Genomic DNA, 22,448 nt, shown 5'->3' on the forward strand with positions numbered 1-22,448 from the left:
GAAATGGTCTAATTACCATCTAAGTCCTTTCAGTCATTTGGCCATTTTAACTAATGGAACTCTACTTTTACAATTTTTACGATTTAGTCATTTTTACTTAATTAAGCATACAAACATCAGAATTTCTTAACAAAATTTTAATACGACCCTACTAACATTCCATAGACATTAAAATCATACTAAAATAATAATTTACTCGTCAGATTTGTGATCCCGAAACCACTATTTCGATTTCACTAAAAACGAACAGTTACAAGAGTAGTATCATTTACCTAATTTTCATAGAGGTAGATGTAATACCTCTAAAATCATTATGTTATAAAAGTAGTATAAAGTGAAAATCATGCATAATGGATTCCTCGATAAATTAAAATAAGGAATATAATTGATAAAAGAGAAGGCTGATAGATGTCAAGGGAAGTTTAATTAATAAGTAAGTCATGATATATATTAATTTAAGGTAGGGATTAAATTGTAAAGATGTGAAAATTTTTGGCACTCAAGTATAGTTATTCAAAATTTGAGGGGTTTAATTGTAACTATGAGAAATTTGAAGGACCAAATGTGAAAATAACCCAATTTCTTATGACAAGAAATTGATAAGCAATGACCAACTTGAATAATTGAATAAATATGAGAGACTAAATCACAATTTTACCAAATTAAGTGATGGTTCAATTAATGAATTGTAGAGAATGTTGGAGGTAAAATAGTCATTTCTTAATTAGGATAACTATCATGAAACATCGTGATTATTATGAATATTGGTTAAGGTTATTCTAATATTATTTTTTATTTTAATATAAGATATTTTATTATTTAATTAATGGTTAAGAAAATAAAATAAAAGATTATGAACATTTCTCCTCTTTCTCTCAAGCTCACGTCCACCATTCTTGAAGAAAAAAAAGTTTTACTTTCTTTACAATTTGGTCCTTTCCATCAAATCAAAAAACTTTTCATAGTCACCAATAGGGAAATTTGATAAGAAGACTATGGTGAACATGAATATCAATTTAGATTCAAGAAAGATAAAATTGGAGGAGAGAGAAAATTAAGCTAAGGCTTGAAATCAAGAAAATAAGGTATGAATTTCAAGGTTTCATCATGTTTTAAGTTTAATCTTGTTAGAAAAGTAAGGAAGTGATGTTAAAGTAGAGAATTCTTATGAACAGTTTTATATTCTTGACATAATATTGAAGACAGAGATAGAGGAAGTGGTTCAAGTGGTAAAGAAAATAGAAAAACAAGTGATTAAAAGTTGAAGAAAGGTAAGTACCTTGAAATTTCTTGTTACCTAAGGACTAAAATGTAAACTTTATCGAATTTTTGATAAAATAGTAAAATAAAGTGTAAAATAATTTTATATGTGCAATAAAATCTTATGATAGAAAGATTAATTGAAGTGTGGTATGGTGGTGAATTAAACATAAATGGATGTTGAAGTGAAACTATAGTAAATATTGAATTTCCATTATGCTAAGGCCTACATTGTGAATTTTGTGAAATTTATAATTGAAACAAGAGAAGTGAAGTCTATAAAAGTTTGATATGTGAAATAAGATATTATAAGGAACTATTTGATTAAAGTGTTATGTGATAGTGGATTTGAATGGAAGGTGAAGCTAGAAGGATATTATAATAATTATTAAATTTTCATAATGTTAAGAACTAGATTGCAAGATACTTACAAATGACAAGTACTAAAAATGTTAGAAAGAATTATCCAAGTGAAGTGTTACATAGAAGAGAATTGATTTGAAGTGGTTATGTAGTGAAAATTAAATTTCATGGCAATAGGGCTAAAATGAAAAGTGTACAAAAGTTTAAGTGTGAAATAAAATATTATGATAAAGGGCTTAAATGAAGTGTTAAGTGTTAGTGAATTAATTACAAAGTGATATTTAGGTGAATTTCTAACCATACTTGAATTTCATATGGAAAGGAACAAATCGTAAATATACAAAAATGACTAGGTGCGTTAAAATTTTGAAATAACATATTCAAGTGTAATGATATATAAAAGTGAAGTGAATACGAAGTGAGAGGATGGTGATTAATGAAAACAAATGTTAGTAGGGTCTAAATCAAAATTATTGTAAAATAAGTGAAGTGAAGTTCATGCAAAGAAGACTAGATAGCAAAGTGACCAAAATTTGATATGTGTAATAAAGTATTTAGGGAGAACTTTAATGAAGTGCTTATGATAGTGAATGTAATTCTAAGTGATATTAAAGTGTTAATTTAATGAATATTGATTTTTATGAAAATAAGGACTAAATTGTAAGAGTGTAAAGTTTTATATGCCATTAAATGATAAATGATAGTGATATAAAGCCCAAATAGACAAGTTATGAACATGTTGGATATAGATGGCATGCCATTAGGAAATTATCATGTGCACCAATGACAATGACACTTCGGTGCAAAAGAAAGTGGCACTTTAGTGCAAATGATAGTGGCTCTTCGGAGCATTTCAGTGATTTTGCACTTCAGCATCACAAGAAAATTCATAGTGTCCGTACCTGGTTCCAAATGCTGTTTTTGGTACGTCAGAATCTTTCACTCGTAGTTGATAGAAGCAAGATCGAAGATCAATCTTCGAGAATATTGTGGCACCTTTCAACTGATCAAATAGATCATCAACTCGAGGCAATGGATATTTGTTCTTGATTGTAACCTTGTTGAGCTGATAGTAGTCAATACACGATCTCATCGATCCATCTTTTTTCTTAACAAACATAACTGGTGCACCCCAAGGTGAAAAACTAGGTCGAGCAAAACCTCTATTTGTCAACTCTTTCAGTTGTGCTTTCAACTCTTTTAACTCAAGAAGAGCCATTCAGTAAGGTGCTATCGATATCGGTGATGTTCCCGATGCAAGTTCAATAGAAAATTCAACCTCTCTGACTGGCGGTGGTCTAGGTAATTCCTCTGGAAACACATCGGGATACTCGCAAACCACTGGCACTGATTCAAGCTTTGATTCAGACACTTTAGTATCCAATATATAAGCAAGATAAGCATTGCAACCTTTTCTCACATGTTTCTACGATGACATAGCTGATATAACAATAGGTAACCCACACGGATTATCTGATTCAATACGCAGCGTCTCACCGTTCTGACATTTTAATACGATAAGCTTTCGTCTACAGTTTACAACAAAATTATGCAAAGTTAGCCAATCCATACCCAGAATCACATCAAATTCATCAAATGGTAGTAACATTAAATCAGCTAGAAAACTGTAATCCCGAGTCATCAAAGGACAATTCTTATAGACTTTAACAACTAGCACATACTGACCTAGGGGGTTCATTACTCTAACCATGAATTCAGTGGACTAAATAGGTAAATTTTTATTAAATGCTAAATTCGTGCAAACATACGAATGGGTTGATCCTGGATCAATCAAAGAAGTTACGTCAATATCATAAATAGAGAAAGTACTGGTAATAATATCTGGTGCAGAAGCATCCTCTCGTGCACGAATAGCATAAGCCCTAGTTGGTGTTCATGCCTCAGATCTCACAGCGGAATCTTTTGTTACACCACGAATACCACTCACATTTCCAGGATTACGAGGTGGTCTACCTTTCGCAGCAGTATTGCTCGGCCTCGTTATTTAAGCTTTCTCTTTCTCAGATTTCTCTAGACAGTCTCTAAGATAGTGGTCTAAGGAACCACACCTGAAACACACTTCATTCTTCACTCAACACTCACCATAATGTAGTTTGTTACAGTCCTTACACTCGGGTCTGGCATCTCTAACAGTACCCACCTCTGTCTCTACTAGAATAACCCATAGAAGTTGTAGAACGGTTGTGATGTTCTTTTTATTTTTTTGAACTAACTGATAGGATTTCCCAGTTGATCTCTTTCCCGAGTCTCTAGCTTCAAAATCAGCACGTCTTTTCTCTTTACTCAATTTTTCGGCCTTATGTGTCCGATCAACCAGTACAACGAACTCTTTCAGTTCAAGAATTCCAGCTAGAAGCTTTATGTCTTCGTTTAACCCTTCATCAAATCTTTTACACATGGCAGTCTCAGTCAGAATACACTCCCGGGCATATTTGCTCAATCTAACAAATTCTCGTTCATACTCTAATATAGACATAAGACCCTATTTGAGCTCAAGAAATTCTTTATGTTTCTAATCCAGAAATCTCTGACTGATATATTTCTTTCGGAACTCGGTTTGGAAAAATTCCCAGGTGATCCGCTCTCTTGGTACAACTGAAATCAACATGTTCCACCACTGATACGTTGAATCTTTTAGTAATGATACCGCACATTTAACACATTCAGCCGGTTTATAGGATAGCTCATCAAAAATCCTGATCATATTCTCTAACCAAAATTTAGCTCTCATGGGATCATTCTCGGTTGTAGCTCAAAATTCTCAACCCCGTACTTACGTATCTTATCAACAAGAGGCTTACTAACTCGGATTGGTTCCATACCTTGAGGAATAACAAGAATCAGTTGGGGAACAGGAGGGGGTGGAGGTTGTTGAGCAGTCGGGTTCATTCGTACAAACTTGATAAACCATTCATTCATCATCTGGAAGAAGGCTTCTTTATCCTCTCCTCCCTAGCCCTCAACTGCTCGATGCTACTCCATGAATGGAGGCTTGAGCATTACTGTAACAACCCGATTTTGGGCCTAGCCGGAATAGTGGTTTTGGGACCACAAATTTGACGAGGAAAAAATTTATTTTTATTATATTTTTATGGTCTACGATTTTACGAAATAATTTTGTGAAAATTTCATTCGAAAATTTTGACGTTTGGGCACTCAATTTAGTCAAAAGAACTAAATTGTAAAAAATGCAAAAGTTGAGTTCTACATGTTAGAGGTGTCAAATTGTTATGAAACTTTAAATTGGAGGTCTTTATATGGTAATTAGACCATTGGTTAAGTTATGGACAAAAATAAACATGAGATAAGTGAAATAGGAAATTTTTAAGTTAGGGGCAATTTGGTAATTTAGTAATAAAAAGAATTAAAAAGGGAAAAATATGGTAAAATGTACTCATCTTCTCCATGATGAACGAAAATAGCAAGGTGGAAGCCATAGTTAGGGTTTTCAAGCTTCCAAGCTCCATAGTAAGTGATTCCAAGCCCCGTTTTTAATGTTCTTTACGATTTTATAGTCCTGGTAACTTGATTTAGCTTATTCTAGCAATAATTTAACCTAGGGTTTATATTTGGAAAAATACCCATAGGTGAAATGTATTTATTTTGATGTTTTATGATAGAATATGAAGCTTGAAATTATGTTAAACAACTTTTGCTAAGTGATTTTAAGTGAAAATGAATAAAACGACATAATCGGTAAAAATACCTAATGTTCATAAGTAAGTGTTAGAGTGGGAATTTGATGTTGTTATAGAAGAGAAAAATGTTCAACATATCATAATACACAAGAATAAGGGATGAAGTTTAATTTACGAGCTTTAGGGCAAAAGTGTAAATATGCAAAAATTTAGGGGCAAAATTGTAATTTTGCCAAAGTTTGAGTCAAGGACTGTTTTGATAAATGTGAGTATTAAATAAGTCAAATGTGTTATTATAGATCAAGAAAGAAGTGGAATCAACCTTGATCGGAGAAAAGAAAAGATTAAAGACTAAATTGCTAAATTTTTATATTGTTGCACCAAAGTAAGTTATGTGTAAATAATAGCAATATATTTTTATAAATTGTGAATTATATTTGATAAGTGAATTATTATTGAATGTGGAAGGAAAATTGTTCATGAATTATTCAAGTGATAAAGTGTTTAAAATAAAGTGTTAAGTGTAAATTCCCGGTTGAACTTAGGAATAGAAGTGGATACAAGTGACAGCCACTAGAGACCAGTGTTACAGTGAGTCCTGGGTGTTGGGTGATCTAGCATGTGTTGCAGACACCTGACAGCTTGTGTGAGCAGGCCCGTGGACATTTCCAGTGTTATTGATCAGTGGTAGCTACGGCTACATATCAGTGGTACCTTCGGCTACATTTCAGTGGTAGCTACGGCTACATTTCAGTGGTAGCTACAGCTACGTATCAGTGGTAGCTTCGACTACATATCAGAGTGGCACTTATGTGCCAATTCTCTACGTATCCGTGTATATTCCGAGTGTTCAACGGGAAATTGACTAAGTGAAAATATATGAGATTATGTAACGACTAAGTGTAATTGAATGATGAATATATGTGTAGAATTGATTTGAATAGTGATCAAAAGTGAAAAAGTGAAATTATGAAATAGTAGAATTAGCAGTAAAATAATTTTGGACAGAAACAATTGCATGATTTTGAAAAATCACCAAAAATGGTAAAAATCGAATTAGAGAGTGAATAAGATATGAAATGAAAGTTTAATGAGTCTATTTTTACATAAAAGAAACAAAGTAAGCAAAAGAGTTATATATTTTGAGATATTTTAAGTTTAGTGAAACAGGGTTAGAATGAATTTGGAATCCCCTGTTCGAGCTTTGGAAAATTTTTAAAAATTTTAAAAAAATAATTACGGGCTAAAATTTATATGTTTAGAATCCTGAATGAGTCTATTTTCAAATGAAATAAGTGTAAGTACCATCTGAATTCTGTACAGTGAGATAATTAATTTTTAGTGAAGAGAGGTCAGAACTATTGAGCAGTGAAATAGGGGAAACTTTAAAGAATAAACTGTACTTATTGGCTAAGCCAAAAATTCTAAAAATTTTCTGGTAAGAAGATATATGAATCTAGTTTTAGATAAAATTAACAGATCTTAATTTGGAGCTCTGTAGCTCTAGATAAAAATAATTTAGTGACTCGACTCGGATAAATAGTTATGAATATACATGTGAGTGAATAGTAAAATTATAGAAAATGTTATTTATAATAGTGTTATGTACATTAAGGATGTGGAATGGAGAGGAGGAGGAGGAGGAGATATAAAATATATGAATTATTTGTATATAAATTGGTCATATGCCTGATTATATTTGATAAACGTTGAATTAGAAATGACATAATGTTTCATTTCAATTAGTTATTATGAATTGAATTGTAAATTCATATGGCTGAAACCAAACAATTATTTGTTAGTATTATGCATGACATAATGAATTATTCTATATACATATTCATGGTTGAATTATGATTGTTGAGAAAGATAGATAAATTGGAATGAAAGTTCAAATTGAGTAGAACGTAGAGTTGAGTACTTTCGTTCAGTGATAAAGACGAATTGACAAAAAATACCATGGATGGACCATGGCAATAAGTGATATGTGATTCCGTGTAAGACCGTGGTTGGGCTATGGCATCGATATATGTTATGTGATTACGTGTAAGGCCATAGTTGGGCTATGGCATCGGTATATGTTATGTGATTATGTGTAAGACCATAGTTGGACTATGGCATCGAGAAAATAAATACTCAATTCCGTAAGACGTTCATTAGTTTGACAAAGTTGGTAAGTGTTACATGGACTCATATTCAAGTGATAGATTTATTGTGATTGTTGAAGTTGAATTCAATTAAGTTATTTCACCAATTGGATATTGTATATGGCAAGATGTGTTAGTGAATTACATATTTATGAAATGATATATGAAGTTCAATAAATGATACATGAAATTAATATGAAAAGATTTATGATTGTTATTAGTATTGTTTCGACATAATGTGGATTCTTCGATGTTGAAATGATTTAACGGATTTATTGAGCATATGAATGAGTATGAGACTTATACGAGTTAGTATAGATATGTACATGTGTCTTATAAGCTTTGAAATGATAAGACTTGTGAATTGTGAATTAATCTGTGTGAAAGTATATAGGATAGATTAGCGAATCTTTACGAGATATTGAATATTTAATATATTACAATGGTGGTAGCTATAAGGCTTGGATCGAATGAGTATATATTAGGCCTCATAAGCCCTAACTAGCGATTCGAAGATAATAATTTGAAAGTTTTAATCTGTATGAAATTTTATAACTCGGTTTAATACGTTTATAAGTGTATATGCTCTGGTAATGCCTCGTACCCTATTCCGGCATCGAATACGGGTAAGGGGTGTTACAATGTGACATCGCCAGATTCGACCATAACGTTTAGGTCAGGTTTGGGGTGTTACAGTTACTCTCTACTTCATCGGAGTCAGCTCGGTTAGATGTCATTGCTATATGAAAACATGCTTAAAACGGTCAGGAGATATCACACTACCAGAGGTTATATAATGGCATGTATAGCTAGACTCATACATGCTACGTTCAGTTTGAGAATTGACTAAACCGTAACTCTAATACCAATAAATGTAACACCCCTAACTCGTATCCATCGCTAGAACAAGGTTATAGAGTATTACTGGAGTTTACAATACAAACAAACAGAATTTCGAACATTTCAAAACATATCAATATTCATATCAAAAATGAATCGAAATCATTCATATTGTCCCATATACGATCCCTCAGGATCAAAATATGCATTAGAAACAAGCCAGGACTAAATCGAAAACTCAGAGAATTTTTTAAAAAATATTAAAAAATTTCAAAGCTGCAACGGTCACACGGCCGCGTGACCAGTCCATGTGATTCACACTGCCAAAAGACACACTCGTGTCTTAGGCCGTGTGGGCATTCAAAATAGGGACACACGACCGTGTCCCAGCCCATGTCTGTGCCCATGTAACTCACTACTTGGGCCACACGGCCAAGCCACACGCCCATGTGCTAGGTCGTGTACCCTTCGAAGTAACCTCACACGCCCGTGTGTCAAGCCGTGTGCTAGGCTGTGTAACAGTCTGACTTGCAACCCTTTGAAAACTACAGGGGACACACGTCCATGTCACTTGGTCGTGTGTCACACACAGTTGAGACACACGCCCATGTCTCTACTCGTGTGGACGAAAATAGGCTATTTTACAAGCCATTTTTCTCACCCAAATAGGCATAAACCTACAACCACAATTACACATACTTACTAGCCATAGCAAGGCATCCAAATCAAGCATAAACAAACCTTAAACATATAGTATATTCGCATACAACCAATATGTCCTTAGGCACCTCAAATGACAATTTATAAACATGACAAACCATGTGTTCAATTATCAAAACATACCATTTGGTACCAATTATACCACTTAATCACTAGCATCAAATGGTCATATAATTCACTTATAACTTTTACACTAAAAACACCAAGTCATTCAAACAAGTACCAATTCACAACAATTCTATCAAACTTCAAAGCTTATACAAAATGCATATTCAACCAACCATTTTACATTCCATCATTCTACCATATCAAGCCACACATCAACATGATAAGGCTACCTATATACATACCAAAATATACCAAAATACAAGCCAAATCATATTATCACAATCACAACAACACATATAGGCCAACATTAGCCAAAATAACCTATACATGCCATTATAACCAAAATTAAACAACCGAAAGTACAGAAAGAGCCGATGGATAGTGTGATATAGCTCCGACAAGTTTCCAACCCAAACGAGCTTCTGATTCACTATAAAACACGGAAAATACACAGAGTAAGTATTTAAACTTAGTAAGTTCGTATAACATAGAATTTAACTTACCATGTATTCACATATAAGGTAAGTAAACAAAGCATATCCCAACATATATTGGCCAAATGCCTAAGCACATATACATCAACCATGTTAGTCATGTAAACACATATATAAACCAAGTCATGGATGAGCTCAACAATTAATCAAATTTCATATACATGTATCATCCATTTCATATACCTATATACCATGTAATATCATTTTCCATGTAATTCATATGTATACCTAGAATAGTTCGTATCGAACTCATGCCATATCGTATTAGAACATTGCTTGTTGAACCATTTAGAATATCGTTGGATACTCGAGATAGCTTGTACATGTATGCTCATACGAGCTATGAATCGGTATGCTCTCACAAGCTGTAAATCGGTATGCTCTCACGAGCTGAGAATCGGTAAGCTCTCACGAGTTGCAATCGGTAATCCGTAATGACATGTCATTTGTATCCTACGAATTCCTAAGGTTCAAACGGGACTCGGTAATTGCCGTACGTCATCGGATATACTATCGGTATTTATACATGGCAATTATACAGATCACATACATATAATTCAATTAAAACATATAAATACTCAATTTAATTACACGAACTTACCTCGACGAGTATACGTAGATACAAAGGCGATTAATTCGAGATTTTCTCTTCGATCTAACTCCGTACGAGGTCTGACTAGATCTATATGGATAAATTTAACTCAATTTAATATATATATATATTTCATTCAATTTAGTCCAATACATATTTTTGGAAAAATTATCATTTTTCCTCTATACTATTAATTTCTTTGCAATTTAGTCCCTAGGCTCAGAAAATGAAATTCATACCATTTTACCCCTACCCAAGCCTAGCCAATTTTTATAAATACTAATAGAAGCCCATATATTTCACAAATTCACAAATTTTACCACGAATTTATCACATTTTTCAATTTAGCCCCTAATTGATAATTTCATCAAAAATTCCTTTACAAAAGTTATTTATCTAACAACAACCATTCATTTTCTATCATCAAACTTTAAAACTCATATATATTCATCAATGGTAAAACCCTAATAGTTTAGCAGTTTCACAAATTAGTCCCTAAGCTAGCTAGATCAAGCTACAACGATCTCGGAAACATAAAAATCATTAAAAACGGATTGAAAATACATACCAAATTAAACAAAATAAGCTTGCCGAAACTTCAAGCCTCCATGGCTAGGTTTTCTTTTCAAATTTCGGTGGAAGATGATGATAATGGATGTTAATTGTTTGTTTTATTTAATTAATTATAACTTTAATTACTAATTTCCAAAATTAACCTTAATAATTCATTCAAATTTCAATATTGCCAAACCATTATCATCCATTAACATGCAATTGGTCTAATTTCATATAAGGACCTCCACTTTAAAGTCCTATAGCTATTTAATACATTTAGCTATTAGAACTCAACTTTTGCACTTTACGTAATTTAGTCCTTTTTATCGAATTGAACATGTAAACGGTAAAATTTCTTAACGAACTTTTTATACGGTAATACTATCATGCTATAGACCATAAAATAATAATAAAATAAATTTTTTAACTTCGGATTTGTGGTCCCGAAACCACCGTTCCGATTTAACTGAAAATAGGTTGTTACATATTTTAACTTTCAAGTACAATTTTTTACAACAATGCTAAATATTTGAAATTAACTAAATGCATGCATTTTAAAAAAAAAATCTTTTCTCAATTCTAGATTTTCAAAAATATTTTTTCATAGCCTACATTTATATATTAAATTTTAATTTTTTTTAAATTTATCATTATCACTAAATTTATACACACATATATATATATTTGAAAAATTCCTTTAAAAATTTCGAACCTAACTCTCATCTCGTTAACTATCCCGCCGCCAGACAAGCCTCTCACCACCATTCTGTCCCAGCCTCCTCTTTCTCTTCTCGCGTTCAAGTTTCCAACAACTAGGAAATTTATTGAGGTAGTTTTTCAAACCCTAAACCTAATTTGAAGATTTTGAGTAAAGAGATTTTGAATTATTCTGATCTCTGTCTCTGCTGCTCGTTATTCCGTCTGTTTACTTTGTTGAGAAGGAGAATTTTTTTTAAAGCTATCTCTTTAGCGGCAATAGCGGATTTGCGGTCGCCACTGCGAATTAGCGGCTGCATCACCGCTATTTGAAACCCTGACTTGCTATTAAGTTTGGATATTTATTGCAGCTTTAAATGGAAGGATTAAGCGTAGCAGATGCTAATTTGGTGATGTATTTACACCCATCAAAGAGTAGGAACGTGTCTCAGTCGATTCTCCGTGAGCTTGGCTCTTTGCTATTCAAGTTAGTTCTTTTACTTTCACTTAAATTTAATTTTTCATATAACTCAAAACACCTGTTTTTGTTTATTATTTTTTCTTCACCAAAAGCTGTTTTGTGTTGATGTTGCTTTTGATTTAAATAAAGTATACCTTAATTTAGTTTGGTCTGTTTTCTAGTTTAGCTGAAAATTTAACTTCTGATGATGAAGCTAATGATATTGTGGCTCTTTTTAAACAAATGGAGCAGTTTATTACTGTTGAGAATATAAGCTTTTAAACAGGCTGAATTTAACTGCAGTGTCTGGATCTAGTAGTGTGATTCTTTTGACTCCGTTGGGATCAATACTAAATCAATGGGTTTTGTAATGATGCACTTCACTTGTAATGTTGATTATAAGAATGAAATGATGTGCGAATGTTTGCTTCCTTTTGTCCTGTTATAATATGAAGTGATTCTGTTCTTGCAGGTTCAATGAAACATTTGATGGTGTTTTATTGGCCTATGATGTCAATATTCTGGATAAACAGGCGAAGATTCTTTCTGGTGTTCATCCTTATTTTGGTCTTAGACTAAAAGCAAATCTCCTACTTTTTTCACCAAAGCCAGATATGCTCTTAGGTACCATTTTTTCGTGATATTTCAGGTTATTTATTTAGTTTTTTTTTCTTGTAGTGGATATCACACTGCTGGTATGTATTTATGGATCTGCATGCCTAAGATATTGTCTAAACTAATTTTCTTTGCCACATTCAGAGGGGAAGGTAGTGAAGCTTTCTCAAGAATCTATTCATGTCATTGTTCTCGGTTTCTCGTCTGCCATCATAACAGCTGAAAACATTCGTGGAGAATTTAAATATAGAACCGTAACACTTTTCTACCTTGTTCTTAATTTTTTTATTTTCTTTGTGTGTTGGGTATGTGTATATGGCAAGAGACTACATGTATTACTGTAGTAACTTTAGTGTCGAATTGTATCATAGAAAGACACAGAGGAACTATTTGCCAGCAAATCTCACAAGCGACATGTCATAAAGGTTGGAACCATGATCCGATTTTTAGTCAAGAGGTGACAATTTCCTTTCAAAAGAAACTATCCTTTTAATTTTACGAATGGAATGTGTTTTTCATTGTTGTACTGTTCTGGTTACCATCAATAGTTAATTGTAAGCTGGAGAGAAATGGTATTCTTTATGGTTACTGGGGTTATTTTCCTCTACCATCTAAAATTGTAAATTGAGATTGCGGAGAAGTTTATTTGCCCTGCTTATTGATAATATATATATTTATAATCTAGATTTTCATTATGCTATTGATATCTTGCCTCCTTCCTTTTGTGATTTCCTTTGTTTAATTTTTAATCCATTACGAACCAGTGGATCATATAATCTTGTTGCTTTTTTATACCTCAGTTCTGCATGCTTTTCCACTCAATAATGTTTCATTGTGGTTCATCAAGTCAAGTTGATATGTATTGGAGATTTACAACTTATTTGAAGTTCTGATTTCTTGTATTTTTATTTTTCCCTCGGAGAAAGGGAAGGTGCGGTGGTTAATGACATGTTCATCACATGGTTTTTTACACTGATTCTTTTATTGCAGTTTCGATGAGGAAATACTTCATATCATTGGATCTCTGATATCAGCTCACACAGGAAGCATTCGTTGGTTGGATAGGCATTTGGAGGAAGATTCAAAATTTGATAGGTCTTTCAATAAACTCAAAAGTTTTATATAGCAACCTTTCTGTATTTCAACTTGCGAAAGTCTTAATGTAAATGTTGTATAATCCTATAGGAGTTCTATGAAGAGTAGAGATAGAGAATGGCTTGGGGATAAAACTGTTGATGAGGGAGCAACTCCCATGAGCTACGATAATCATATTAAAATGTCCAAAAAGCGTAGGATCACAGAATGATGGTGATGATTGCTTCAAATTACTAATTATATAGGGAGATTTCTGGTTGTCAGGTAATTCATTGACCAATTCTTGTGCTCACCATGAGTACTGCTAATCTTTTATCAGTGTTGAAGTATTCTTCTCCTAAATAACTTTTACATCCTCTGTTTAGAGTAATCAAACTTGTGAACTGTTGGTAGTATTGATGAGTTATGCATAAAACATAATACCTGTTTTAGTTTTATGTTCATCTATTTGCTTTTCTTGCATCTTGTATAAGAACCTTTTGATGTTAACTTATTTGCCTACTTTAGTCTTATACATTAATCACTTATAATTACAAGTGTACTGCAAAATATGTGCTAGTGCAGGTAGTGGGGAGTGGTGGGCTGAAGGTCCATATAGATGAAGGTATATTGCTTCTGGTGATTGCTTCGGTAAGGAATTGTTCTTCTGTTGAAGCTTGCTAAAATTTTGAAATCTTCTCTTCAATTTTTGTGGTCGTTGTTTTGTATGTGACCAAGATTGAAAATCCAGATTCCCAAGTTGATAAAAGAGATTGCAATTTTTTTCTCCTGTGAAGTAGGCGATTTTTGTTTCCTAGTGATGTATGTTGAGTGACTTTTTTGTACGTTGTACAAGTATAGACTTGGTCTTATCTATAATATGTTAACATCAAATTTAGCAAAAGGAAATGCTTTGTCCCCTTGTCTCATGATGGCTTCATGACATCTTTTGTGCACTTTAAATTTATGCCAATGTTTACTAGGTAAAAGTAGTCGAATTGCATTTTACCCTCCACTAAAAAAATGGATAAGTTAATCGCTGTAGGTTAGATCCAAAAGCAAATTAGTCATTTCTATTAAAAATTTTGTTCATTTCTACTGTTTAAAATTGGGCATGTCACGTGTAACTATTTGGTTATTTCGTCAGGTACTTCAGTTTTTTAATAGTATAAATAGATGAAATTTTAACAGAAAGGATTAGTTTACTCATTGATTTAACGTATAGGGACTAATTGTCTTTTTTTTAGTAAAGGGAGCAAAATGGAATTTGACTTTTAGTACATGAACTTCCATGATACATTTATCATGTTCATTGGTGAAACAGTTTTGCATATTTTCCGGCTGCCTATGTCTTTGTGTTGCAGTGAACCAATTTCTAGAACTATGCCAGCCAATGCTTCTCCTTTCTTATTTAGGGGAATTCATGTTTTTAATTTGGAAAAAGAAAAGAATTCAACTGGCAGGGAGTTTGAACTTGGGATTTATGGTGGATTCTCATGAACTTTTGCTACAATTATCTAATAGCCAGCAACACTAAGAAAGAACAGAGAATTTACCTTTTGCTTATTTCATTACCAATGATTATGAATCAATTTTCATTTTTTTGTATAAGTGGGGAGGGAGGGGTTGTCGTCTTTGAATCCAAGATTTGGTTTCGAACAAGATCTTTGCCATTGACAATTTGCAAAGAATTTCATGAATCAAAATGTTTTGTGGTAACGAAATATATGTTTTTGACAAGTGGGCACGAAGACCTGCGTAGCCGATATGCAGTGACTCGAAAAAGTTGAACTAAACCTGCACGTTACAATAAATTTCATTTTTGGTTCAACACATTACAATAAAGGTTTACCTCCATTGGTATCACTAAATTCTTTTGCTTGATCAAAAGTACTTGGGGTAATACATTTGCTTGATCACCCAATATGAAAATTGCTTTGGTTGTTATATAAAGTAGAGAAGAAATTGTTAAATATAGTTTCAACTAAAAATTTATTTGATATTATCTTTTAAAAATGATTGTATAGTCACACGCTCTAGTGTAAAAAGTATGCTCTCTTTCTTTAGCTTTTACTTGTGTGAAAGTGGATTTTTCTTACTATTTTTCCGTCGCAATCTTTGATTCCTTTACCTTTGACTTGGGTTTGATCGTCCTTTCTTATAGAGTGTTTTTTCCTCTCTGGTTCAAAAACCCATGAAGGAAGAAACTTTCATGAGTTAGATGATCCATGCCACCTCCAACGTAGATTTGATGCTTTTGATAGTGAAGAAGATGTTTTCTCTTTTTTTTGGAGTTTTATGGTTTTTCATAGCTTTTTTTTATTGTGCTTTAGTGATGTAATTGATTTATGCATTTGTCGATCTTCCACATCATGAAAACAAGCCATATCCACCGTCAACATGATAAACGAATTCTAATGGTTGAGATATACAAATGATCAAATATAATCATGGCTTTTGAGTATGATCTTTGTTTTGCTAACTTAAAACTTTTATGAATTTCAACTCTACCCATCTCTTTTGTTGAATGAATTTATTTTCTTGTTCATATATAATATACACCTAGCTGGGACACATTTCAATGAGATTTGTGTAAATCTAATCATTGCTGATTTGGGTATGAAACCATACCAATATATTAAACAAAGTAGAGGAGATCCGTGTTGGTTTTGTGGATCATTTTAATGGTGGATTCTGATTTTTCAGAGTTGAACTAACTGAATACATTCCCTGTTGTACCATACGCTACTACTTATGATTGGAACTGCAGCTGGATTTACATAACAAATATTCGATATACAAATGGATATCCTCTTTTAGCTGTTGAAAATTGAAAATCATGTATTCATTCATTCATGTACTCCATTATCAGGTATGGAGTTTCTTTCAGAAAAAAAAAACAATCCATTCCGGGACCCATGTTTGTTGGTTCAACAATGATTGAAAGAGTAGAAGAAGTTGATTGATGTAATGTTGGTCCTTTACATGATTCTCACTGTTCATCAAACATCCATGTGATCTCTCATTATTTTAAATTGCAGAATATAAAAGATGATGATAAACTTGTCCATTAAAGTATTATGGATGCATTAGGAGTCGGATTTTATTGTCTTCTAAGTTTAAAAAATAAGTAAATTAGTTTTTGTACAATAAATAAAAGAGCAAATTAATCTTTGAATATTAAAACCGGTTATTATATATCAACATGAATTACATATGGTACGCTATTCCTTCATCCACACCAAATTGATGAATTTTTAACAAAAGAACCAATTTGCTCTTTGATTTAATGTAAAGATGCTAATTACCCATTTTCGAGTAGAGGAATAAAATGTAATCTGATTCTTATTATAAATACATTTATGATATTTTAACCAAACTTTGACGCCTATTTTTTATTAGGGGTATGATAACGGTTTTAGAAAACAAATGTTATAGACTTAACTGAATCAAATTGTATGAGTTTAGATTGGAAACATAAATAAACAGTATGAGAGAAGAAAGAAAAGATGGTATTGTTCCGTAATGAGGTGAAAGGATCACTGAATCTATATCATTATAATGGAGTATTAGTTGTTAGTTTAGGTTCCACTATCAACACCTCTCTTCTAAAAAGAGAATCTTGGAAATGCTAAGACAGCTAGCATAGCATTACTATTTTTGGACAAAATGTGCAGTGCTGTGAGATTATGGTTTCAGATTTTCGTAAAATATAGTGATAGTTGCAGGCAAAGTAAGGTGTAAGAAGCTTGGGGGTTTTGGTCTTTGAGCTCTGTCTCAGTACGGATTTATTTGGAATGGAGGTTTGATTGGTTGTTTTTCGAGTAGATTGATCCAACTCCGCAAAATCTCGAAAACAGCTCTAGTTTTAATACTGTCACTTGCACAGTACATTTCTCAACTATTCTATACTTACATCCTCCAATTATCAATATTTCATTTTAAACTATAAAAAAAATCGCAAAAATTAAACTAAAAATAAAAGGAGTAAAGGATAAAGCTGCAAAGGTTTCGGAAACATCAAAATTAAGACATTTACAATATTCATTTGAAATTATGTCACATCATTTAATAATTAAATTGAGATCATTTAAATAATTTCAAGTTTAGGAGGATATTTGATGTGATTAACTCGTTTTAATACTATCCTAAATATTATGATACCACATATTTGAATATAATTAAAAAAACAACATAGGAAAGTTATAATAATTTGTCCGTTAAAATCCAACTTATTTGATAAAACTGAAACAGTAAAGGTAAAAAAAAAAAAAACAATAGGAGCAACATGAAATTGGTTCAACAATTACAAAATTGTAATTATATAAAACTACAAGGGCACTTTCTTATGATCCCTTTTTCTTTATAAAATCCTCTCCCACTCTTTCCCATTCTAAAAGCGAACGGTTCTCTGGTAAAATGTCGGCAGGGCTTGGAAAATACACCAAAATCCGCCACATTGTGAGGCTTCGGCAAATGTTGCAGCGGTGGAGGAACAAGGCCAGCATGTCAGCCCGCCGCATCCCCTCTGATGTGCCGGTAGGTCACGTGGCGATCTACGTCGGGACAAGTTGCAGGAGATTTGTGGTGCGCGTCTTTAGGAAACTCCTTATCCAAGCCGAGGAAGAGTAAGGGTTTAGTAACCAAGGCTTGTTAGCCATCCCCTGCGATGAGTCGGTTGTCGAACAAGTGATCCAGCTTATTTCTGGGAATCATAAGTAAGCTTGATTTCACCACCGAATCTCGACCCTTACTTCATGGCTTCGCTGGTAAAGAATGATATGGTAGAAGAGAAAGGAAAGCCTTGGATTCTTACGTAGGGATTTTGAGTCAATTTCTAGTTGGCTCGAGTGAATAATTAAGTGAGACCAATGAGTTGGCTTTTTGTTGCTTTATTTTTTAAAAATTGTTGGTAATCACTATAAAGGGGGAAGGGGGTCAAATGAGTTGAGTCAGTGTATTAACTTGGAGCAATGCATGGAGATCGAAGTGGAAGCATGAAAATGGCGAAGACTTTGAAACAAGAGAATTCATGGAGGAGGGGGTTGTCATGGACTAATGTAAATTAGTTGAATTTAATTATTTCCATAAAATTTTGTGCTGGAAAAGGAATAGGCTGTTACATATCATATTAAAAGGCAGGTAGAAGCTGAGCTCATTGATTACCTCTTCACCCAGACGTTTAAGGCGCATCACCTACAATTCCATAGCATCATTTGGGGCATTTCCCTTGTCGGTTGATGCTCCCCCAATAAAGTGAATGGCTTGTGTCAGCTTTAGCATGGCTAAACCCACCACATTCATGATGATGATGATGCTACCACATTGGAATGCAGAAATTTGCCTTGAAAATATACTGGTATTGTTAATTTTACTATAATTTAAAAATAAAGCAACTTTATTAGAGTAGAAAGAAATTGGAAAGATGAAAAAAGAAATTGGAAAGATGAAATTTTGAAAGGAATGGAAAATTAGAAAGATGAAGGATAAGTGTGTATTTTTTTTATTTATTTGTGATTTTTTTGTCTATTTATATTCTATTTATTATTATTGATTTAGAGAATAATTAGAGAAAAGAAAAGTTAAAGTTTATTTTAACAAGATTTTGTAGTTTAAACTTTCAACAAAGTGCAATTTGTGTATTTTGACTATAAATTAAGTTACAAACCTCTATTTTGGACCCATAATATATCGATTCAAAAGGAAATTTGAAAGATCTATCTAAAATTATTTTATAGATAAAGCCCAAAAATGTCGGAAGACATCCAAATATAACTCGGAAGTTTAACGCAAAAATATCTAAGAAACCCGAAAAATTATGTTCAATTTAATTAACGACACTTTTTTATTTTCTCCATTATATTATTTTTGTCCTATAAATAAACATTATTAGGTTAAGATTAGGAGACTGACCTAGCCGTTATTTGTTTTATTTTGTTTTCTTTTCTTTTCTCTATGGGTTTGTAAGCCTCTTTTCTAGTTGAAGTAATATTCTAGGTTTGATTCTATAAATTTTTGAGATCGAATTACTTCTTAATTTTCTTTGGTCTTTAGTATTTCCATGTCTTCTGGTTTAATTACAATTGTTTAGGTTTGTTAAATATTCAACCGATATTTTATAGCTCAGAATGATTGCTTTGTCAATTAGATAATTAGTCAATCAATTGATTTCTAATATTTGTGACGATTGCATGGTTATCTGTGTAGTGTAGGCATGCGGTCTAACTTAAATAAACCTTAATTATGTGTTGTAGGTTAGAATTGGGTCTTTTTCATTGTAACACCCCATACTCGACCCAATTGTCAGGTCCGAGCTATGGGATGCCACATTTGTTGCCGGAGCAACTATGATCTCAACATAATTACAACATGTTATATAATCATAACAAACTAGAAGACTTGTTTGGAGGCCAAGCTTCATTGGCTCGACAGTCAATTATTACTAGTTTAATGAATGCCTAGCAAAAGATCGACACTCCGGTCAAAGACCATATGATTACTCTTATGGGATACTTTGTCGAGACGGCAGGTAATTAGGTCAACCTGGACCGAAACACGTAAATTGAAATGGTGTTCAAAATCTTGTCCAAGGATTTTACAAGCTTTCGGGCCGCATATAACCTTGGGAACAAGAATATGATACTTACACAACTCATGAAAGAATTACAATCATATAAGTTGATATTGAATGGCAGTTAGCCGGTCTAAAAGTAGAAAGAAACTTAGTCGTTGCTTCTTCCTCTAAAGGGAAAGGAAAACATGTTAAAAGAAACAATGCTAAGTTCTTTGGGCCACCATGTAACCTCCCTAACCCGACCTAGACGTTATGGTCGAATTCTGAAGGCTACATTAACCACGAAAATTACCTAAATTAAACTTTTGTAATTTCAAACATATTTTAAAACCATTGGTTTATTCTTTAAAAATTTTAATTTCGCAAAAACATGGAAATTTTAGAAACCGATTGATTTAGTATCTCCTTTGTAAAGAGTAATCATTTTTTCAAAACTAATTTGGATTTTATTACAAAAGAGTAATAATTTTTTCAAAACTAATTTGGATTTTATTACAAACTTGTTTTTCAATATTGCAGCGGAAAAATGTGATGTTGACAGATTTTATTTAAAAATCGAGATTTATGTATAAACATTTTAAATATCAATTTAAGCAAATTAAAAACTCTAATGTCATGCAATCAAGTAATCTCAAAATAAAGTCCTATGCCATAGTCCAAATAAACTTTATTACAGTCCCAAAACAAATAATAGAAATAAGTTTAAAATACTTTAATAACAAAAACATCCGAGTTGCTCCTCCAAAAGCCTACCAAGTCTTAACATCGAGGATTATCTGAAATTAAATCAGGAAACTAAATGGTGAACTAATAAGCTCAGTGTGAATCATGACTCCAGTAAACAGTAATAGACAATAAATATAACATTCAAGCCAGTGAATATACAGAGTATTAAAAACAGTACAGAAGTCGCAGTTTACGTCATGCATGAATATGTCAATGCAGTATTTTCAGAAAAGTTCCTACCCAACTCCATTACACACCATAATAAGAGTTCTCCAGAACTTATCCAACCAATAGCACACCAGTTTGTGGACAAGCCACCAATAATGCAGATAAACTGTTAGTATTATGGACAAGTCACTAGTAATACAGATAAACTACTAGTATTGTGGACAAGCCACCAGTATTGCAGACAAGCTACTAGTAATTCCTCCATTCATAATCGACCCAACCCCATGCAATGTAGTATGACATGCAATATCAATAACAAATCAATTCAATAGGCATGATTTTTAACATGCGATCAGTGGCAGAAATAGTAAGCATGATTTATCATGCGTTCATTTTTCAGTATCAGTAAACATGTTTTTATCATGTAATCAATTTTAACAGAAATAGTGACATGTTTTCACTATGCAATTAGATTTATCAGTCTCAGTGAACATGATTTATCATGCGATCAATTTTAATAACAAAATAGTGACATGCTTTAACATCATAAAACATGCGAAACATTACCGAATCATATAATAACATACATACATACACATTATTAAGGTACATGGAATAACCTACAAAGATACACAATAAAATGGGGTCGCGAAAAGGAAGAATAGAACCATTATGAATATGGCTCTTTGTATGCTTTATGAAAAGAAAATGCCAAGGACTTTTTGGCCTGAAGTGGTAAATTGGGAAATCCATGTGCTAAATCAATGTTCAACACATACAGTGAAAGATAGGGCTCCAGAAGAAGCATGGAGCAGGATAAAGTCATCAGTCCAATACTTCAAAGTTTTTGGATGTGTCTCTCATGTCCATATTTTTTATGAAAGAAGAACCAAGTTGGATGACAGAAGTGTGAGTTGTGTTCTACTTGGAGTAAGTGAAGTGTAACACCCCTAACCCATTTCCATTATCAGATTAGGGTTATAGAGTACTACAAAAATTGTTGAATATCAAAACATCATAAAAACCAATCAAATATTAATTTAAATTATATTTATTCTAACCAATCATCATTCATGGCTTTTTTACACAAAACAAGCTTTAAATCAAGTATATGGAGCCTAAAATAATTTAGAAATAATTAGGGATTAATCTAAAACAAAACAAAAAATGTAGAAAAAACTGAAAACAATGACACATGCCTGTGTGGCCAGGCCGTGTACAATTCGAAAATAGGGTCACACAATCATGTCGTCAAGTCTGTAACAACTTATAACTGTGTGGGAAAAACTTGCACCAAAATTCAATAGGCCACATGGTCGTGTGCAGTGACCATGTGTGGCATATGACCATGTGACAGCCCATGTGCACCTAAAATGACTTCTAAAACAAGGCAATTC

General features: G+C 32.7%; 1 protein-coding gene and 1 pseudogene across 3 annotated transcripts; both read left to right on the top strand.

Moving 5' to 3' along the window:
* Positions 1–11,438: 11,438 nt before the first annotated feature.
* LOC105793823 (hypothetical protein) lies at positions 11,439–14,492 on the top strand. Of its 3 annotated transcripts, none has more exons than XM_052628187.1 (8): positions 11,439–11,567; positions 11,806–11,921; positions 12,367–12,518; positions 12,654–12,763; positions 12,881–12,966; positions 13,500–13,604; positions 13,695–13,868; positions 14,164–14,492. In XM_052628187.1, the coding sequence occupies exons 2-7, from the start codon at positions 11,812–11,814 to the stop codon at positions 13,813–13,815; spliced, it is 684 nt and encodes a 227-aa protein (XP_052484147.1). In that variant the 5' UTR covers positions 11,439–11,567; positions 11,806–11,811; the 3' UTR covers positions 13,816–13,868; positions 14,164–14,492. The 3 variants fall into 3 exon arrangements, with proteins under 3 accessions (XP_052484147.1, XP_052484146.1, XP_052484148.1); XM_052628186.1 differs by having other exon boundaries at positions 14,169–14,492; XM_052628188.1 differs by lacking the exons at positions 13,500–13,604; positions 13,695–13,868; positions 14,164–14,492 and having other exon boundaries at positions 12,881–12,970.
* Positions 14,493–17,993: 3,501 nt separating this feature from the next.
* Positions 17,994–19,414, top strand: LOC128039607 (auxin-induced protein 6B-like; annotated as a pseudogene).
* The last annotated feature ends 3,034 nt before the right edge of the window (positions 19,415–22,448 follow it).

Source organism: Gossypium raimondii, chromosome 3 (genome assembly GCF_025698545.1).
Source record: "Gossypium raimondii isolate GPD5lz chromosome 3, ASM2569854v1, whole genome shotgun sequence".
In the NCBI taxonomy this organism is placed as follows: Eukaryota; Viridiplantae; Streptophyta; class Magnoliopsida; order Malvales; family Malvaceae; genus Gossypium; species Gossypium raimondii.

What these genes read in the sequence shown, in the direction of transcription:
- LOC105793823 (XM_052628187.1), top strand. Translation starts at nt 11,812, where the DNA reads ATGGAAGGATTAAGCGTAGCAGATGCTAATTTGGTGATGTATTTACAC. An exon ending in AAAGCCAGATATGCTCTTAG is followed by an intron (nt 12,519 to 12,653) that starts GTACCATTTTTT and finishes TGCCACATTCAG; the next exon opens with AGGGGAAGGTAGTGAAGCTT. An exon ending in ATCCGATTTTTAGTCAAGAG is followed by an intron (nt 12,967 to 13,499) that starts GTGACAATTTCC and finishes CTTTTATTGCAG; the next exon opens with TTTCGATGAGGAAATACTTC.